This window comes from Mytilus californianus, unplaced genomic scaffold, assembly GCF_021869535.1.
Source record: "Mytilus californianus isolate M0D057914Y unplaced genomic scaffold, xbMytCali1.0.p SCAF_8, whole genome shotgun sequence".
Taxonomy (NCBI): Eukaryota; Metazoa; Mollusca; class Bivalvia; order Mytilida; family Mytilidae; genus Mytilus; species Mytilus californianus.
The window spans coordinates 78,959,172-78,982,328 of record NW_026262734.1 but is presented as its reverse complement, the minus strand read 5'-3'; the positions used below and the strand labels follow the sequence as shown (position 1 = coordinate 78,982,328).

Sequence of the window (23,157 nt, the reverse complement as noted above, 5' to 3'; positions counted from 1 at the left end):
TACACACACCAAAATAAAACACATACCTTTCGAGTGAAAACTGCCAAAATATCCCGACGCCAAAATTTCCCAATTTACGGTATATCAATAGGTAGAAATTTACATGTCAACGGGTCATACATATTCATCTCCTGTTAATATGTCTGTAAAATCTGTGATCTGATTTTTTTATCTCGTAATATGAATCACGGATCCTATGTGGTTAACATCTCATTGAAATGATAGCTTTGAAATATATATATAAATGGGTTGTGATTTTCTTATGAAATATGAGAATGGGAGGTGTTTTTCAAACCCCAGCCGAACGTCTGTACCCCAATTTGTAGGTTGAGACCCCACCCCTAGTGCCTAAGGTAACTATATTTCTTTTGATTTATCATAACAATTGACCATCCCGACTCTTATTCTAAAACTATGCTTTAGATTTTGGTTTAAAAAAAGAATGAAGACTGCAATTGTTGCAAATGTTTTATAAATCATTATAACATTGTGCAAAAGATATTATCGTTTGACAAATGGAGCATTTCTGTTTGAAGTTGCTCATTCTTAAGTTGCATGTCTATGTTGTGTTTTGAATACCAACACTCAATTTAGTCTACTGAAATGGTCGCCAGGGCGACTTTAAAAGCTGATTGGCGACCAAAAATTCATAACTGGTCGCCATTTAGGCTATTAGAATATTGAAAATCTGGCGACCGTAAATTTTCAGAAATTTTGCCCTGGTCAGAGTCGGGTTTTAAAAAATCATCTGAGCGCTTGACAGTAACACAAATTTATTCTGTATTTCAAGCGCCTTTTAGATTTAAGCTTGATCCTGTCAGTGCTTTATTGCATCAGGTAATTGTAGTTCATTTGTAAGCAATTTGTTGTCGTTGACTGAAAATGGCACAGTTACTGCTGACAGGATTTATATCTATCTATCTTCATATTTCCGCACTCAGTCACAACTTTGACTATTACGTGCCGTTTGAAAGAAAACCATTGGCATTTATAGATTGTGTTTATTGAACATTGTTGAAAGCACATGATCGAGCCTCGTTCACGATTTCGTCAGTAAACGGAATGAAACAAGGTCAGCGACAATTTTGTAACTTGTTCTCATAGATTCAATGAAATACCGGCTACAATTTCTCAAACAATTTCAGATGTTCACTTAACCGATCGGGCAATCACTAGTGCTTCTGCACAAGTCCGATGAGATTTTTACTAGACTGGGGCTTCAAGCTACCGCTTAACGTTGCAGACTGTAATTTACAATATGCACAATAAATTAAATAAATCATGTGGTTATTTTACAGTTGATTTATACAAACTATTTTCTACACTCTACAGCATAAAAACACAGAACAAAAACTTAATACTTTTATTTCACAAGGGTTGTTTTATGTTTAGCTAGAAAAAAAATGTAGGCAACCTGAAATTATTTCCTGGCCACTGAAATTTTGAGTTGGCCACTAAATTTTCATGTCTGGTGGCCAGTTGGCAACTTCATTTCAGAAGCTACTTTGAGGGCTGAATACTGTTGGTATCTTTTGCCTCTCTTTTGCATTTGTTGTACATGTTGTATATATATATAGTCTTCTACAAGTTGTAAATGTATAAAAAGTCTGATAAATACAAATATCCAATTACCATAAATGTTATATGGACTTGGTGTAACAGTAAATCATGATCTCTATGAGTTTGATTATATATAATATAATTTTGGAATATGTGCTTGGATCTTTAAAAAAATAAACATAATCTTCCAATTGAAAATACAAATTCTAAGTTAATTGTCTTAGGAATAAGAAACAGAAACTTGTACACTGTCACTGAAAGAATTTTATTAACATGTACACAGTACATGATGTATGAGGAGGGGTAGGACCTTTATCGGGACTCCGAGATCAGGTGTTTTTAAGCTCGGGATTTCAGATTGATCCTTTCGGGATCCGGGAATTCTTTTTCGAATTTCGGGATGTCCGAGGATTTTTTTTTTTTAAATTCAGGATCTCGGGATTCCATGTATTTAAGCCCGGGATTTCGGGATCAGGACCCCTCCTACCCCCCCAAACAAAGTTTGGAGTGGAACCGTTAAGGTTCATCTATACACTTTAACAAAAATGGCTGTGTTTACACCATGAAATTTTCTCTGAGTACAGACAAAACTGTGTAATTTTAAAAGTTTTAATGCCTGGCAGCACCTAGATAAATTAATGGTACATCCAATTTATGTTCTAAAAAGTTAAAACACTTTAGGGATTTTGATGAACATTTTCTTTCCTTGCCACAGAAGATGGAGAAATTATTATTAAAACAAACACCTGAGTTTTCTTTGATACAGTCCACTCATTTACACTATTTAAATCACCTTTGTTGTGAGTAGATTTCTATTGTCCCTCTATTGTCCATATCAATCAATATGATACAATACAATCATTACCTGAGCATGCTGAGGGGGACCATCTCAAAGATTTCACATGACTTTGTTTATTTTACACCACCTGTGGCAAGGAAAGAAAATGTTTAGCAAAATCCACAAAACTAAACTTAAGACTGGATTGGCCACAAATGTAGCTTTATAAGGGGGTCCAGGCACCTTGTTCCCCCTACCCCTAAATCTGCCTCTGATGTCTGTTATTTTCATCTGACAAACAACTAAAATTACTTGCAAACTTGTTACATTTTCAGAAAAAATTTGATTAATCAAAGATAACTCTAGAGACATCTATTTTCGGCGGGAAATATTCTCTCTAGACTTTTCATATTGAGAAAATTTAATTAATAATTGCACATTTCAGTAATCTATTTTCCAGTGTTCCTCAACTGTGTTCGATTGAAAATGATATCAACTCTTTATACAATTTAAAAAAATTGAAACGTATCACTGTTAATCAGCTTGATATGCTTATGCAATTTCGAGTACCCTGTAAAGTGGTCATTCAGACTTGTGAATTATACAACTTTTTCATATCAAGTTAACTGTGCAACATATGTTTAAATATGTTTATGTTTATAATGAACAAAGATATTTGTAAGATGTTTCATCCATTATTTTTTGCTTGTATAAATATCTATATATATAGTTTCCAGAAATTTCTTTGCTCAATAAAATCAGCACTATACATGACAAAGACCTTTGAACCCGACCAATCAACATTAGCTTTACAATTGCATAAACGTCATTTCAAGGAGAAACGACAACAAATCACACGTGCGAACATCGAGAACGCAACAAATTAAAAATGCCAAGAAGAGGAAGATCAGCTCCAGCTCCAAGGTACTTTACACAAATTCCTGTCAAAAAATGTTTCATTGAGTTGACAAAACGACCATTAATGTGCTACTTTTTGTTAAAAAATTTGAGGTGTTATTCAACAAATTATGACCTTACTGGCTTACATAAGCAATTTGATAACTAACGAGGTAGCTGATGAAATAAAAATAAAATATTGTAGATATGCGGTTTTAAATACAGAGACTTCCATATCCGTTTTTTAAAAGATTATCAAATTGCAAATGCTTTCTTGTTTTCCAGGTTGGGGGACAAACTTTTCCTATTCCAAATATTCATGAGTCTTGAAATGTAAAATAAAAATAAGGAGATCCGAGATGTGGTATGATTGCCAATGAGACACTTTCCATCAAAGATCAAATGAAATAGATGTAAGCAATTATACATGTAGGCAACAAATGAACAAAACCTATACTGTATACATTTGTAGTAATATTTATTAGTAGGCTTTTAAAAAATCTAACATCATGGACATGAAAGATATGAAACGATTCAATTGATAAAATTAAGGCGTTATTTATAACAAAACAATTCACAAAAAGCAATTATCATGATTATGAAAGAAATGAATCAACAACACTACTGAACCTCAGGGTCCATTCTTGGGTACGGCCCATAAAGAATGTGGCTGGGTTAAACATGTTTGATTCAAAGCAGAAAAACACAATGTAAAACTGAATCTATCTGAAACTTAGTAGACTTTTTGTAATAAAAAATAAACATGCTTTCATCAATTTTGATTATATTATATTCAGCTATTTATCAAATTTCACATCTATGTTTTAATCTATACAGAATTGCAATGTACATGTATCATTGAAATTTGATGAAACCAATTTTACTACAAATTCTCTGCCATCTTGTGTTTTACTTCACTCGACTTAACCATTGTTAACCTTCAAAGAATGAGATGAACTAAACTTAAATTAAAAGGTCAAAATGAGTAACTAGTACTCCTACCAAAATAAAGAAACACAGGAAACTTTTGTGTCTACTTCTAAAGACAGGGTTACAATTCTAACCCATAACTCAAAATGGTGCAATCCTTCATTAATTATTTATGTATAATGAGTTTATTCCTTCCTACATGTACATGTACAATGTACAAACAAAATGTATGAAACTGATTTCCTGATAATGAAGAATGAATTTCTCTTAAAATTGATAATATCAAAAAATAAATATACTTCATACTACATGTACAAGTATTTCAATGTAAACAATTATTTTGTTCTAAAAGTTAATTTTGAACTATATATATATGCTATATATATACACATGAATCGATATAGGATATATATAATCAGCAATAGAATTGGAACAATTGAATATATACTTTTTAGGTCAAATGAACATTTATATCTTTTATTTTTTTATAATATTTAGACGTCCAGCTCCAAGTCGTTTGCCTGCTAGAGCACCACCAGCGGCACCAGCTCATCCTCCAGCAGCTCAACCCAGACAACCAGGATTGATGGCACAAATGGCTACTACAGCAGCTGGAGTAGCTGTTGGCTCTGCAGTGGTAGGTACAAAATGTATTTCTTACAAAATTACAATATTTAAATCATTAAACAATGTGTAAATCATCCACAAAGCTGTGGTCATCTCATGATGTATACAGATAATCATTTACCAAATCATAATAAAAATTGTTTGATTGAAACTTAATATAAAAGAATAAGACAGACACCTGACCAATTTCTGTAAATCCAAATCAAAATATATGTGTGGTTCCAGTTACCTGACAGACCCTAGTTTAAACCCCAGACCCTAGAACTTTTTTTTGCATTTCTGAAAAATAAATTTTGAACGATCTCATTTTGTGAATGGGGAACTCCAATGATTAATTCACAGACTTCTGTCATCTGAATTTCCATTAGAAGTATCCACTACCGCTAAAATGCAATAAATTCTTAACAGAATGCAACAAAATTAACTAAAAACAGAACATATAAATAAGATGATGTGGTATGAGTGCCAGTGAGACAACTCTCCATCCATTAGTCACAATGTGTAAAAAGTAAACAATTATAGGTTAAAGTACGACCTTCAACACGGCGCCTTGGCTCACACCGAACAACAAGCTATAAAGGGCCCCTAGTGTTAAACAATTCAAACAGGAAAACCAACAGTCTAATCTATATAAAAAATATATTTTTACAACCAAACACTGAAACATATAAAAAAATTTGTGAACTTTCAGAAGGGGGCTTGTATAATACATGTACCTGAACCAGACTTGGTGAAACAAAAATCTTCTCTGAAACTACTGTGTCAAATTCAACCAAACTTGGCCACAATCATCATTAGGTATCTAGTTTAAAAACTGTGTCTAATGACCCCGCCTTCCAACCAAGATGGCCAACATGGCTAAATATAGAACATAGGGGTAAAATGCAAGTTTTATCTAATATTTTGAAAACCGTTATAAATAGAGAAAATCTGACAGGAGTAAAAATGTTCAGAATGTTGAGCTCTACCAATTGTCCATATACCTCAAAACTGTCAGACAACTTCTTAGAGGAGTTATTGCCCTTATATGAAGAATTTTACCTTTTTTTTTTCATTTATCTTGAAATCATGATAGATATCTTTAGAAATAGAGAGAAACGTTAAATTTCAAAAATGATCAGCAAGACAAGTTCTACAAATAAGACTACATGTTAGAAATACAAAAATAAATGTAGATAGTCGACTCCTTATTATAGTTATTGCCCTTTGATGACGACTTTTACAATTTTTTTGCGTAATTATACGACCGCAAAAAAATTGCGTTCATATATTGCTATCATGTCGTCATCAGAAGACATTTGGTTTCCTGACAATAACTTTAGTTTAAGTATATGGATCTCTATGAAATTTAACCAAAAGGTTCAATACCACAAAAGGAAGGTTGGGATTGCTTTTGGGGGTGATGGTCCCGACCGTTTAAGAATTTGGGGCTAAACAGGGGCCCAAAACAAGTATTTTTCTAGTTTCGGGACAATAACTTGTGTATAAGTATTTTGATTGCTCTGAAATTGTACCACAAGGTTCAATACCACAAGTAGAAGGTTTGGATTCATTTTGGGGGTAATTGCCCAAACCTTTCAGGAAAAAGGGGCCAAAACAAGCATTTTTCTAGTTTTTAGACAATAACTTGTGTTTAAGTGTATGGATGTCTCTTAAATTGTACCACATTTTACAAACAGAAAATTTCTTCAAATATTTTTATTTTTGGAGGGGGGTGGGGTAAAAAAAAAAATTTTTTGGGTCAATTTTTTCCATCAAGATTTAAGAAATTATCAATCTTCCAAAAAAAAGATTGGGGGTCACAATTTATTTTGCTAATTCTTTGTGTATAGTCTAAAAACAGATTTAATAAGTATTGCACAACATCAAGAAATCTTCGATTGAATATATATTCAAATCATATAACGGATTTCAAGTTCTTTGACCATGTTGACTACATCTATTCTGTGTCAGAAACCTACAATGTGTCAAATATTTAATTACAATCCAAATTCTGACCTGTATCAAACTTGAATATTGTGTCCATTTTTGCCCCAACTGTTCGGGGTTGGACCTCTGCGATTGTATCAAGCTGCGCTCGGCGAAGCACATTTTTGCCTTATATCTAAAAAATTATAATAGATACATTGTAGATAGATAGAAACTTAAATAAGCAAAATTGATCAGCAAGACAAGATCTACAATAAAGACCTTGAGGAAATTGGAGTTATTGCCCTTTAATGACAATTTTTAATCATAAAAATGATCAGTAAAAATGAGTAATACAAAATCAATAAAACAGAGATTTTTGTCATGAATTCTTTTCTCGTCTACAATGTTGGAGAGTGTCCTTTGTTAAATATGCAGATAGACCAAGGTGAGCGACACAGACTCTTTTGAGCCTTTAGTTTCACAATGTAAATAATAAACTGTTAATGTCTCTTCAGTGAAGTTAGGAATCGAAACGGTATTTGGAAGGCCATATAATTTACCTCAATTTGGGATTGACTCTTGAATTTTGAAGAGTCGAAATAGGATGAACGGATCATATAAACCCGAAGGCAAATATAATACAAGCCCAAACGAAAAAATTGTTGAAATCCGGATATGGTGTACAAATTTTTGCACCTCATGTTTGCGGTATACCATCTTTTCCGCAAGTTAATTGTTTTCTGTTTGGTATTAAATTAATATAATTAAGATCCATTGTGTTACATCTGTGATCCGTTTATTTGGCAATCGCCATGGCAGTCAGCAGGGTTTAAGAACATCCGTTGTTCGACCTGCTAGTCAAATGCGTTTTGTTAAAATATACTTTTTCACTTTTTTGGTCTTTTGGAAAATGTTGTTTGTGCTGTATTTAGACCCCTCTACAAAGAAATTTGTTTTGCATGCACACGTATAAAAGTTGCACTTTTTATCCAACGCAATCATAGGTTTGAACATTGTTTTCAATTTAGACTTGTTTATATTTTTTCGTTTGGGCTTGTATTATATTTGCCTTCGGGTTTATATGATCCGTTCATCCTATTTCGACTCTTCAAAATTCAAGAGTCAATCCCAAATTGAGGTAAATTATATGGCCTTCCAAATACCGTTTCGATTCCTAACATCACTGAAGAGACATTAATTGTCGAAATCCAGATATGGTGTACAAATTTTTGCACCTCATGTTTGCGGTATACCATCTTTTCCGCAAGTTTATTGTTTTCTGTTTGGTATTAAATTAATATAATTAAGATCCATTGTGTTACATCTGTAATCCGTTTATTTGGCAATCGCCATGGCAGTCAGCAGGGTTTAAGAACATCCGTTGTTCGACCTGCTAGTCAAATGCGTTTTGTTAAAATATACTTTTTCACTTTTTTGGTCTTTTGGAAAATGTTGTTTGTGCTGTATTTAGACCCCTCTACAAAGAAATTTGTTTAGCATGCACACATATAAAAGTTGCGGTTTTTATACGACCGCAAAAAAATTTTGTGGTCGTATATTGGTATGACGTTGTCGTCGTCGTCCGAATACACATTGGTTTTCGCACTCTAACTTTAGTTTAAGTAAATGGATCTTTTTGAAATTTGACCATAAGGTTAAATACCACAAAAGGAAGGTTGGGATTGATTTTGGGGGTTATGGTACCAACAGTTAAGGAATTAGGGGCCAAAAAGGGGCCAAAAATTAGCATTTTCTAGTTTCCAGACAATAACTGTGGAACGGTGTATGGATCGCTCTGAAATTATACTACAAGTTTCCATACCACAAAGGGATGGTTATATAGGATTTGCTTTGGGGGGTTATGGCTCAAACCGTTTAGGAATTAGGGGCAAAAAAGGGGGAAAAACAAGGTTGTCCTGGTTAATGGACAAATACTTTAGTACAAAACATAATTTAAAGCAGTGTAAGGGAGATAAATCAAATACATCATTGAAATTATCTCCCTTACACTGCTTTTAAATTATGTATAAAGTAATGGTTAATGAACAATAAAGATAATTTAAAACAGTGTAAGGGAGGTAATCAAAATACAACGTTTTGGTTACTTCCCTTACACTGCTTTTAAATTATGTTTAAAGAAATGCATATTTATAAAGGAAGACCAGTAAAAATATCTGCAAATGTTGCATCTTTTTTTTTTTACAAAAAAATCCATATGAAAGATTTGACACTATATTTTTAATTCTATTATAAAATAGATTAAGTTAGCACTATGGTAAATTTAAATGGGTAATTATGGTTGCCAACTCCATTGGAAATTTGAATTGAGATTATGACCAAATCTTGAGGGAAAGAATTTTTTGGGGGGATAAAAAGAAATTGTGGGGGGTCAATTTTTTCTCATTTCAGATTTCAGAAATTAAAAAAATTATTCTTCAAATATTATTTTTTTTTCAAATTTCAAATATTGAAAAATTTCAAGAAGAAATCTTTAATTGCACAGTATAGCGCATTAAATTTGTTAAATCTTTGATCACATTTATTTATTTGTTATGCCGAATCCAACAGTGTATTTAGATTTTTAATTTTGGGTCCAGTTTTCAAATTTGTCTACATTAAGGTCCAAAGGGTCCAAAATTAAACTTTGTTTGATTTTAGCAAAAATTGAATATATGAGGTTCTTTGATATGTTGAATCTAAACATGTATTTAGATTTTTGATTTTTGGCCCAGTTTTCAAGTTGGTCCAAATTGGGGTCCAAAATTGAACTTTGTTTGATTTCTACAAAAATTAAATATATGGGGTTCCTTGATATGCTGAATCTAACCATGTATTTAGATTTTTTATTTGTGGACCCCGTTATCAAATTGGTTCATATTGAGGTCAAAAGGGTCCAAAATTAAACTTTGTTTGATTTCATCTAAAATTGAATTATTGGGGTTCTTTGATATTCCAAATCTAACCGTGTATTTAGATTTTTAATTTTGGGTCCTGTTTTTGAAATTGGTCTACATTAAGGTCCAAAGGGTCCAAAATTTAACTTAGTTTGATTTTAACAAAAATTGAATTCTTGGGGTTCTTTGATATGCTGAATCTAAACATGTGTTTAGATTTTTGATTATGGGCCCAGTTTTCAAGTTGGTCCAAGATAGGGTCCAGTATTTTAACTTTGTTTGATTTCAACAAAAATTGAATATATGGGGTTCTTTGATATCCTGAATCTAAACATGTATTTAGATTTTTGATTATGGGCCCAGTTTTCAAGTTGGTCCAAATTGGGGTCCAAAATTAAACTTTGTTTGATTTCAACAAAAATTGAATATATGAGGTTCTTTGATATGCTGAATCTAACCATGTATTTAGATTTTTTATTTGTAGGCCCCGTTATCAAATTGGTTCATATTGAGGTCAAAAGGGTCCAAAATTAAACTTTGTTTGATTTTATCAAAAATTGAATTCTTGGGGTTCTTTGATATGCCATATCTAACCGTGTTTTTAGATTTTTAATTTTGGTCCCGTTTTTTAAATTGGTCTTCATTGAGGTCCAAAGGGTCCAAAATTAAACTTAGTTTGATTTTAACAAAAATTGAATTCTTGGGGTTCTTTGATATGCTGAATCTAAACATGTGTCTAGATTTTTTATTATGGGCCCAGTTTTCAAGTTGGTCCAAGTTGGGGTCTAAAATTAAACTTTTTTTGATTTCAACAAAAATTGAATATATGGGGTTCTTTGATATGCTGAATCTAACCATGAATTTAGATTTTTTATTTGTGGGCCCCGCTATCAAGTTGGTTCATATTGAGGTCAAAAGGGTCCAAAATTAAACTTTGTTTGATTTCATCAAAAATTGAATTATTGGGTTCTTTGATATTCCAAATCTAACCGTGTATTTAGATTTTTAATTTTAAGTCCCGTTTTTTAAATTGGTCTACATTAAGGTCCAAAGGGTCCAAAATTAAACTTAGTTTGATTTTAGCAAAAATTGAGTTCTTAGGGTTATTTGATATGCTGAATCTAAACATGTGTTTAGATTTTTGATTATGGGCCCAGTTTTCAAGTTTGTCCAAGTTGGGGTCCAAAATTAAACTTTGTTTGATTTTAACAAAAATTGAATATATGGGGTTCTTTGATATGCTGAATCTAACCATGTATTTTGATTTTGGACATTGGACCATAATAGGTAAATTAAAAAAATTCAAGTTCTTAGACCACATTCTTTCTGTGTCAGAAACCTATGCTGTGTCAAATATTTAATCACAATCCAATTTCAGAGCTGTATCAAGCTTGAATGTTGTGTCCATACTTGCCCCAACTGTTCAGGGTTCGACCTCTGCGGTCGTATCAAGCTGCGCCCCAGCGAAGCATTTTATTATCCAACGCAATCATAGGTTTGAACGTTGTTTTCAATTTAGACTTGCATATATATATATATATACTGTCTTAATACATGTAATATTCATGGTTTTGTATCAGAATATTTGTCTTTTCATGTACATGTAGACTTCCAACATACATCTTTTAGAATAATCTCTCATGGGACAAAGAAAGAGAATCAACATACACAAATTAGAAATAAAAAACGACTTATATGGCCATATGGTAATTTCAAGTTTGTTATACTGTGTTTTCAGGGTGCTAAGTCATAGATCATGTAGATGCATACTTTGCATACCTCTTTTTTAATTCAAACTTACAAACACAAAAACTACTAGTATGTAAATTACCGAAATAGAATGATTCTGAACAAAAATTAAATCATAACTGATCCTTTAAAAGCTTTTTTCTAGTATCCCCCTTGTTACATGTATGTATGTATGTTTTCTATATTTTGTATATACTTCAATTGTATTTCCTCACATTATGTAGTAACTCATAGCCCTGGGTTTCCTCAGCTTGTCATAATGCACAAAGTAAGAAGTTAGAAATCTATTACAGCTCTTCTATAAAAGCATTCAAAGCAAACCTTTGATCAACTTGCTTGCTATGTTTGCTTGAATGTTTGCAAACAATAGGTAGGCGGAGTTTCAGTCTGTTTTATATATACTGGGATTTGATTGGACAATAAAAATTGACATGCAATGAAGTTAATGTTTATTGTCCAATCACATTCCATTATATAGCAAACAGACTGAAACAGACTACCTACCTTTTGTTTACAAACATCCAAACAAACATAGCAAGCAAGTTGATCAAAGGTTTGCTTTGCATGCTTTTATAAAAGAGCTGTAACAATAATAAATAAAATGTTTATCTCAAGAACAACACTTGAAGTAAAAACTAAAATAAACCTTTTCTTCAGATTTTAACACATGACCATGTGCAGTCTTATTTGCTTCCTGGTATACAGTGATTTTCATAAAATACAAACTTGAAAAATCAACAATTTTTAATTATAATTGTACATGACAGGATTCAAGATGGACAAATATGAGAAGAGTTAAGTAGTCTGCCATTATAGAGAAAAAAACTTTTTTTTAAAAAGAAAGATCAAAAGATTAAAAGATATTTCATCTTTTAACAGGAAGAATTATTTATTCATGACATAAAATCCTTACAGACACTTCACAAAAACGAACAACGGTTATTTTATTATTTAAATCAAAACATAGAGATGAGAGGTTACTGATTAAAAGAACAAAACAAATGTTTACAATGCATATTATTTTGTACATAAATCAGGTCGTTCGCTTCTTGTTTGAAATGTAATACATTTGTTATTTCTGGGCCTTTTATAGCTGACTATACAGTATGGATTTTACTCATTGTTGAAGGCCGTACGGTGACCTATAGTTGTTAATTTCTGTCTCATTGGCAATCATATCACATCTTCTAATTTTAATGTATGAAAGAAAACGAAACCAACATTTCTATTTTTAAACATATTTCGAATGTGTGAAGTCATCAATTTGTCTTCAAATATTATTACCAGATTTTTTATTCTTCCATGTCAATTTATATCATATTCTTATTTCAGAAATGTAAATTCTTCTTTCTATACATGTAGATGTAAAACAAAAAGAGAATATTCCAGCATAGAAAGCATTATAATTAGAAAAAAAAATCTTAGATTGTGAGATAAATCTTACGTATGCCTTGATTTATGTTTTCTGGATACCAGTTTATTAATAAATCTTTTTTGGGGACAAAATACATTTAAGAATTTGCTTTTTTAGCTCACCTGGCCCAAAGGGTCAAGTTAACTTTTCTCATCACTTGGCGTCCGTTGTCGTCTGTCAACTTTTACAAAAATCTCCTCTGAAACTATTCGGCCAAATTAAACCAAATTAGGCCACAATCATCATTGGGGTATCTAGTTCAAAAAATGTATCTGATGACCCCCGCCTGCCAACCAAGATGGCTAAAAATAGTTTTGTCTATTATTTTGAAAACCTTTATATATATAAATAGAGAAAATCTGTCTATTATCTTGAAAACCCATAATAGGAAGAAAGAGAAACTTAAAATTGCAAAAGTGATCAGCAAGACAAGTTCTACTAATAAGTCCATGATTGAAATCGTCAGTCGACTCCTTATTCATGTTATTAAGAGTTATTGCCATTATCATGATTATATGAGGATTTTGTTTACCCTCTTTTGTGTTTTGAGCAAAAAGTAAAGAAGATAGAGAGAAACTAAACAGACTTAATGATCAGCAATACAAGATCAGCAAAACAGATTTTTGTCATGAATTCTTTTCTCGTCTACAATGTTGGAAAGTGTCCTTTGTTTAATATGTACACAGACCAAGGTCAGCGACACCGGATCTTTAGAGCCTCTGGTTTTTCAGGACGTCATTGGAATCACACATATATATTTATTTGGCTAATTTACACATCTTCTTCAGATTTTAGTGTTGAAAAGATATGTCAGTCATGAATTCATTAAGTGAAACATTTTAGCTAATAAAGTCCACATGAGTTTGAGTAAAAATGTTGATAGATGCATGTTCAATACAATTACAATCGGTATTCAACATTACATTTACAGGGTCACACATTGGGTGCAGCAATGACTGGTGGCATGTCTGGTGGAAATGGTGGTGAAGTCCAGCAAGCTCCCCCAGCACAACAAGGATACCAGGAACCAGCTTACCAGCAACAACAACAGCAGCCATGTCAGTTTGAGCTCAAACAGTTCATTGAATGTACCCAGACACAGAATGACATATCAATGTGCTCAGGATTTAATGAAGTTCTACGAGAGTGCAAGCTTAGATATGGTTAGTAACTAAAAATGATTTTTATAATTCCAAAGTCGATATCTTTATTTATTTTGAAAAAATAGGCATAGTTCATGCACACAAATGGATTCAGTTGAAGATGGCCCCTGCTGGTGTACATGAGTGTTTCACTATATATATATATAGCTACCAAACATTGTGATCATAGGAGATAACACTGATTTACATCATTGTCATGAAATTCATGTAGCTATATAATATACAAAGAGCTAGAGGTTGTCCTTTGGATGTCTTTTTGCTATAATTGTTGGGGTTTTATACGCCCGTTTACGGGACGTATTATGGCATACCGTTGTCCATCTGTCTGTCCGTCGTCAACATGTCGGACATTAACTCCAAAATGCTTTAACCAATTTGCATAAAACTTTGGTGAATTGTTTATATCTATTGACGTGAGCACCCTTTCGTTTTTTATAAAATTTAGATTTTACGTTTCTGAGTTATGGGGTTTTATTCATTAAAAAAAGGGGGATTTTCCAGTTTTCGGACAATAAGTCAAGAATGCTTTCACCAACTTGCAAGAAATTGTGGTGAATTGTTTATATCTATTGACATGAGCTCCCTTTCGATTTTTATAAATTTTAGATTTTATGTTTCTGAGTTATGGGGTTTTATTCATTAAAAAAAGGGGGATTTTCCAGTTTTCGGACAATAAGTCAAGAATGCTTTCACCAACTTGCAAGAAATTGTGGTGAATTGTTTATATCTATTGGCATGAGCTCCCTTTCGATTTTTATAAATTTTAGATTTTACGTTTCCGAGTTACAGGGTTTTATTCATAAAAAAAGGGGGGATTTTCCAGTTTTCAGACAAAAAATCAAAAATGCTTCCAGCAATTCTTATGAAACTTTGGTGAATTGTTTGTATGTATTGATGTAAGCTCCCTTTAGAATTTTATAAATTTTACGTTTTACATTTTTGAGTTATGGGGTTTTATTCATTAAAAAAGGGGTGATTTTCCAGTTTTCGGACAATAACTCAAAAATGCTGTCACCAATTCTCATGAAACGTTGGTGAATTGTTTATATCTATTGATGTAAGCTCCCTTTTTATTTTCATAAATCTCTAATATGACATTGAGAATTTATTGAACTTTATTTGTTTATAGTCTGACAACAGATTTACTAAGTATTGCACAACAGCAAGAAATCTTTAATTGAATATAAATTCAATTCATATAACCAATTTCAAGTTCTTTGACCTCATTTATTCAGAAACCTATAATATGTCAAATATTTAACTACAATCCAAATTCAGACCTGAATCAAGCTTGAATATTGTGTCCATTTTTGCCCCAACTGTTCAGGGTTGGACCTCTGCGGGCGTATCTAGCTGCGCTCAGCGAGGCAGTTTATTGTCTCAATGATATGTACCCCACCTTTCCTTTTATTAGAAAAACAGATATTTTTCCTATGAATAGCATGTTCAGTTTTTATTATACGACCGCAAAAAAATTTTGTGGTCGTATATTGGTATGACGTTGGCGTCGTCGTCGTCGTCCGGCGTCGTCGTCCGAATACACATTGGTTTTCGCACTCTAACTTTAGTTTAAGTGAATGGATCTTTTTGAAATTTGACCATAAGGTTAAATATCACAAAAGGAAGGTTGGGATTGATTTTGGGGGTTATGGTACCAACAGTTAAGGAATTAGGGGCCAAAAATAAGCATTTTCTAGTTTCCAGACAATAACTATGGAACGGTGTATGGATCTCTCTGAAATTATACTACAAGTTTCCATACCACAAAGGGATGGTTAGGATTTGCTTTGGGGGGTTATGGCTCAAACCGTTTAGGAATTAGGGGCAAAAAAGGGGGAAAAACAAGGTTGTCCTGGTTAATGGACAAATACTTTAGTACAAAACATAATTTAAAGCAGTGTAAGGGAGATAAATCAAATACATCATTGAAATTATCTCCCTTACACTGCTTTTAAATTATGCATAAAGTAATGGTTAATGAACAATAAAGATAAATTAAAACAGTGTAAGGGAGGTAATCCAAATACAACGTTTTGGTTACTTCCCTTACACTGCTTTTAAATTATGTTTAAAGAAATGCATATTTATAAAGGAAGACCAGTAAAAATATCTGCAAATGTTGCATCTTTTTTTTTACAAAAAAATCCATATGAAAGATTTGACACTATATTTTTAATTCTATTATAAAATAGATTAAGTTAGCACTATGGTAAATTTAAATGGGTAATTATGGTTGCCAACTCCATTGGAAATTTGAATTGAGATTTTGACCATATCTTGAGGAAAAGAATTTTTTGGGGGAAAAAATTGGGGGGGGGGGGGGGGATAAAAAGAAATTGTGGGGGGTCAATTTTTTCTCGTTTCAGATTTCAGAAATTAAAAAGAATTATTCTTCAAATATTATTTTTTTTTCAAATTTCAAATATTGAAAAATTTCAAGAAGTAATCTTTAATTGCACAGTATGGCGCATTAGATTTGTAAAATCTTTGATCACATTTATTTATTTGTTATGCCGAATCTAACAGTGTATTTAGATTTTTAATTTTGGGTCCCGTTTTCAAATTGGTCTACATTAAGGTCCAAAGGGTCCAAAATTAAACTTTGTTTGATTTTAGCTAAAATTGAATATATGGGGTTCTTTGATATGCTGAATCTAAACATGTATTTAGATTTTTGATTTTTGGCCCAGTTTTCAAGTTGGTCCAAATTGGGGTCCAAAATTAAACTTTGTTTGATTTCAACAAAAATTGAATATATGGGGTTCTTTGATATGCTGAATCTAACCATGTATTTAGATTTTTTATTTGTGGACCCCGTTATCAAATTGGTTCATATTGAGGTCAAAAGGGTCCAAAATTAAACTTTGTTTGATTTCATCTAAAATTGAATTATTAGGGTTCTTTGATATTCCAAATCTAACCATGTATTTAGATTTTTTAATTTTGGGTCCTGTTTTTTAAATTGGTCTACATTAAGGTCCAAAGGGTCCAAAATTAAACTTAGTTTGATTTTAACAAAAATTGAATTCTTGGGGTTCTTTGATATGCTGAATCTAAACATGTGTTTAGATTTTTGATTATGGGCCCAGTTTTCAAGTTGGTCCAAGATAGGGTCCAGTACTTAAACTTTGTTTGATTTCAACAAAAATTGAATATATGGGGTTCTTTGATATGCTGAATCTAAACATGTATTTAGATTTTTGATTATGGGCCCAGTTTTCAAGTTGGTCCAAATTGGGGTCCAAAATTAAACTTTGTTTGATTTCATCAAAAATTGAATTATTGGGGTTCTTTGATATGCCAAATCTAACCGTGTTTTTATACGACCGCAAAAAAAATTTTGTGGTCGTATATTGGTATGACGTTGGCGTCGTCGTCGTCGTCCGAATACACATTAGTTTTCGCACTCTAACTTTAGTTTAAGTGAATGGATCTCATTGAAATTTGACCATAAGGTTCAATACCACAAAAGGAAGGTGGGGATTGATTTTGGGGGTTATGGTACTAACAGTTAAGGAATTAGGGGCCAAAAGGGGCCAAAAATAAGCATTTTTGTAACTTCCAGACATAACTTGTGTGTAAGTGTATGGATCTCTCTGACATTGTACCACAAGGTTCCATATCACAAAGGGAATGCTGGGATTGATTTTGGGGGTAATTGTCTCCAAATTTTAGGAATTAGGGGCCAAAAAGGGGCAAAAAACAAGCATTTTTCTAGTTTCATGACAATAACTTGTTTGTAAGTGTATGGATCTTTATGAAATTGTACTACAAGGTTCCATATCACAAAGGGAATACTGGGATTGATTTTTGGGGTAATTTCCTCCAAATATTAGGAATTAGGGGCCAAAAAGGGGCAAAAAACAAGCATTTTTCTAGTTTCATGACAATAACTTGTTTGTAAGTGTATGGATCTTTATGAAATTGTACTACAAGGTTCCATATCACAAAGGGAAGGCTGGGATTGATTTTGGGGGTTTTCCCTCAAAATTTTAGTAATTAGGGGCCATAAAAGGGCAAAAAAAACATGCATTTTTCTAGTTTCAGGACAATAACTTGTGTGTAAGTGTATGGATCTTTATGAAATTGTACTGCAAGGTTCCATATCACAAAGGGAAAGCTGGAATTGAGTTTGGGGGTAATTGCCCTAAACGTTTAGGAATTTGGGGCCAAAAAGGGGCCAAAAAACAAGCATTTTTCTAGTTTCCAGACAATAACTTGTGTTCAAGTGTATGAATCTCTCTGAAATTGTACTGCAAGGTACCATACCACAAAGGGAAAGCTGGGATTGAGTTTGGGGGCGATGAATCATAAGGGGGTTCAAAAAATTGGGGGGGGGGATTTTTTTTTTCCTTTTTTTTCTTTATCATTTTCCATTTTAAATTGGTTATTTCTGATTTATATATAAAAGCAAATAATAATGATATGGTTTGAATAGGCATACATGTGAACCTCCCGACGGGAGTACAATAATCCCGTTTTCAGGGGTCTCCTCCCCCCTCCCGTTGAAAAAATCCCGTGTATGAAATTTTTCATGAATGAAAAATTTCTGCCCAACAGAACATCTCAGGCATCTGGTGTAACTGACATTACCTGAAGTTATATTTTACCTGTAAATCAATTAACATGCATAATTATATGGCTTCACTTGTCAGCTTGGGTGTCAAACATACTGGTAAGCAACGATTTTTACCTCAGGCTAACTGCCGTTGTGTAACAAAAACTGTGTATTTATTGGGTTACTTCCCTTGATTTATCCTGTTTTAAGTTACTTTCCTTTTAATAATGAAAATTTTTAAAAGAATATAAATAAAATATAAATTGAACAAATAATCATAAAAGGATGGTTATTAAATGATTTTAAATGTCTTAGGACAAATAAAAAAATAATAATTTGAAAATTATTTGAGGATTCTATACTTCCTTTTAAGGCTTAAATTGAAATTTATATAATAACTATGACCCTATCTTTACAGATAGAATGAATTTCTGAGTTTGCAAATAAAAACTATTTGCAAGAGAAAAAAAAAAAAATAATAACTATTTGCAGACAGCTAAACAAATGTTCTGGTTGCAATGATTGTTTTATAGAATATGAAGTAAAAAATTTAAAGAACATACTGGAAAAAAAAATGTTAGATTGAACATGTAGAATATAAAGATGGAGAAACTTTATAAGTACAAGGGTACTATAAACATAATAAATTGGTTGGAAAGTTGAAGAAAACACACTTTAAAAGACCATTTTTACAGCACACGGTTACATTTACAACAAAATTAATGTCGATTAAAAACCTCCTGATCTGAGTCCTAATCTCCTGACCAAAATTTCCCAATCTCCTGATCTGAGTTTCACAGTCCATCACATGTATGAATAGGTAAATTGAAAATTTTTAAGTTCTTAGACCACTTTCATTCTGTGTCAGAAACCTATGCTGTGTCAAATATTTAATTACAATCCAAATTCAGTGCTGTATCAAGCTTGAATGTTGTGTCCATACTTGCCCCAACTGTTCAGGGTTCGACCTCTGCGGTCGTATCAAGCTGCGCCCCAGCGGAGCATTTTATTAGATTTTTAATTTGGGTCCCGTTTTTTTTAAATTGGTCTTCAATGAGGTCCAAAGGGTCCAAAATTAAACTTAGTTTGATTTTAACAAAAATTGAATTCTTGGGGTTCTTTGATATGCCGAATCTAAACATGTGTTTAGATTTTTGATTATGGGCCCAGTTTTCAAGTTGGACCAAGTTGGGGTCCAAAATTAAACTTTTTTTTATTTCAACAAAAATTGAATATATGGGGTTCTTTGATATGCTGAATCTAACCATGAATTTAGATTTTTTATTTGTGGGCCCCGCTATCAAATTGGTTCATATTGAGGTCAAAAGGGTCCAAAATTAAACTTTGTTTGATTTCATCAAAAATTGAATTATTGGGGTTCTTTGATATTCCAAATCTTACCGTGTATTTAGATTTTTAATTTTAAGTCCCGTTTTTTAAATTGGTCTACATTAAGGTCCAAAGGGTCGAAAATTAAACATAGTTTGATTTTAGCAAAAATTGAATTCTTGGGGTTCTTTCATATGCTGAATCTAAACATGTGTTTAGATTTTTGATTATGGGCCAAGTTTTCAAGTTTGTCCAAGTTGGGGTCCAAAATTAAACTTTGTTTGATTTTAACAAAAATTGAATATATGGGGTTCTTTGATATGCTGAATCTAACCATGTATTTTGAATTTGGACATTGGACCATAATAGGTAAATTAAAAAAATTCAAGTTCTTAGACCACATTCTTTCTGTGTCAGAAACCTATGCTTTGTCAAATATTTAATAACAATCCAAATTCAGAGCTGTATCAAGCTTGAATGTTGTGTCCATACTTGCCCCAACTGTTCAGGGTTCGACCTCTGCGTTCGTATCAAGCTGCGCCCCAGCGAAGCATTTTATTTTAAAAGTTTTTTAAACACTGATTGACAGTTAATGAGCACAGATGACTTTATTAATTTGGACTATGTAGTTCAGATATTACTACCTTTTTCATACATTTGTTCCATAAATGTATGCATACAAAAGAATGTCAGTATTCATCTATTTATAGAACTCTTATAATGGTAAAGAAAGGATATGTTGTATTCAATCAATCAAAAAAGCAGTGCTTTTCTTGCTGTCCCTAGTTTCAAAATCACAACATGGAGCAATAATTCTCATATCAATGCAAGTTTGAGGCAAACCTTAGCATCAGTTTGAATATTTGAGTGGAATTCTTCACTTGATGTTGATCACACAACAAATGCACATTAATGGTTGAAAGATCATTACGAGAGCCTAGCAAAACTTATCAACATTACAAAAAAGTCATTATCTTGATTTACTTTAAAATGACACATTCTGGAAATATATATATGAAATTACCAGAATTAACTCCCTTTGTTCATTTCAATGGCATTTGTTTTCTTTATAATTTCAGGTCCACAGTATTGAAGATAGTGGCTTGATCTCAGCATTGATATGGCGACAGAAGACTAGAAATTATGATCAGACTTTTTTGTATTAGTGTGTGCATTTTATTGTTTAATTTTTAAAACCGTTCCTTAAGCAGATTTTAAACCATCATGATTTCTATTTTAAAAAAAAATCATCATCATTCCAAAAAATAGACACAATTGCTATAGTAAAATATTAAGTCTTCAATTAGGTACTTTACCTGTCAAGATCAGATTGCAGCTCCTTGTTATCAGCTGTTGAAATAAAACTTTAATTCATGGGACTTGTTTTGTTATTTCAGGGTGCATACTAATGATATTAATTAGTTTTATGTATGGGTTTGCAAGTAATATATATATATATTAGACATTTGTCAAAGGGTCATTTTTGTCCCCGTCGCAATGCGTTGCAGGGGACATAGAAATACCGGGCGTTCTTCCGTCCATTCTTGTTAGCGCTCTCACATGTACAATTCTTGCTTGATTTTTATGAAACTTATATCATATCAGCAATGTCTTGGACAAGTTCGAAAATCAATTCCGATCAATTATTTTTAAAAGAGTTATGCCCCTTGGAAACAATAATTATATGGGTAATTGGATCGTTAGTGCTCTCATGTGTACAATTCTTGTCAGATTTTTATGAAACTTATATCAAAGGACTATATTAGCAATGTCTTTGACGAGTTCGAAATCAGTGCTGATCAATTATTTTGAAAAGAGTTATGCCCCTTGGAAACATAAATTATATGGAAAATTGCATTGTTAGCGCTCTCATGTGTATAATTCTTGCCAGATTTTGATGAAACATATATCATAGGTTTATATTAGCAATGTCTTTGACGAATTTGAAAATCAGTGCCAATCAATTATTTTGAAAAGAGTTATGCCCCTTGGAAATATTGATTTATATGGAAAATTGCATTGTTAGCACTCTCGTGTACAATTCTTGCCAGATTTTTATGAAATTTATATTATAGGTTTATATCATCAATGTCTCGGACAAATTCGAAAATCAGTGCTGATCAATTTTTATGCCCCTGCCGCTACTGTGGGGGCATTAAGTTTTACCCTTGTCCGTCCATACGCTCGTCCGTCCGTACATCCCAAAGCTGGTTTCCGTTCTCTAACTTTAGTCTGCCTCAACCAAATGTTATGAATCTTATACACAATGCTTATTACCACAAAACACAGATCAAGTTTGAATTTTGGTGGTGTCACGTTATCCGTTCTAGAGTTCTGCCCCTTTGCAAATGGAAAAATTGCTGAATTTTTGGTTTCCGTTCTCTAACTTTAGTTTGCCTCAACCAAATGTTATGAAACTTATACACAATACATATTACCACAAAACTCAGATCAAGTACAAATTTGATTAACATTACTTTTACTGTTCTTCAGTTATGTTCCTTTATAACTTTGTATGATATGCAAGTGGGGGTATCATCTGTGTCCCATGGACACATTCCCCATTTATTATTAAAAGTGTTATGTCCCTTGGATATATATTGATTATATGGAAAATTGCATTGTTAGCGCTCTAGTGTGTACAATTGTGGAAATATTAATTATAATGGAAATTGCATTGTATATCCTCTGAAGCCTTCATTTCTCTTAGATATTTATGAAAAGTTTCAAAGAACAAAAAAAAATTGTAATTGCCCTTGTAAATAATTCTACTCAAGCCGGTGCTAGGGGCCATATTAAACCGGCAGTGAGGTGAGAGTTTTTTTTGCTCCCGGCTGAAGGCCTTGCTATGACTTTGAGATGAAGAACAGCAATAAAAGCACTATTCCTTTGCTTTTGTGTGTTTATTGCGTTGCATGTACTGATTTTGTGTCATGGATGGATACCCCATATCCTGTTTTTCTATTACATAGAAAAATGTCCCTTTCCAAGCAATCTCGGTCGTTTTCTTTGCTTAGTTAAATTTGACGACATCCCTTAAGGGTCATGTTCAAAACTTCCCCTAAAAGTTAAAGGTTTTTGTGAGGTTCATAAAATATTGTTAACTGCAAAATATTTCCAATTTTAGCCCACAATGGAAACTTTTTTTTAAGTGCAACAGTGTCCTTCAAAATGGGTTTCTAATTAAAAATTTGTATAAAAGGTCATCGATCTCAACCACATGTGTTGACAGGCTAGTGACACAGTAGATCAGCTATGTAGACCACTCTACCACTGAGGCCCTAAATTTAAGAAAATATGTCTCGATTACCATGATTTATTGTCACATACAGTTATAGAAGATCAAA

The 23,157-nt window shown here is 32.5% G+C and overlaps 1 protein-coding gene across 1 annotated transcript; it reads left to right on the top strand.

The window, feature by feature from the left end:
* Window positions 1–3,109: 3,109 nt before the first annotated feature.
* On the top strand, window positions 3,110–21,189 carry LOC127712771 (coiled-coil-helix-coiled-coil-helix domain-containing protein 2-like). Its single transcript, XM_052219393.1, has 4 exons — window positions 3,110–3,262; window positions 4,664–4,802; window positions 13,692–13,923; window positions 20,890–21,189. Exons 1-4 carry the CDS (start codon window positions 3,228–3,230, stop codon window positions 20,901–20,903), a joined length of 420 nt encoding a protein of 139 aa, XP_052075353.1. The 5' UTR covers window positions 3,110–3,227; the 3' UTR covers window positions 20,904–21,189.
* Window positions 21,190–23,157: the final 1,968 nt, after the last annotated feature.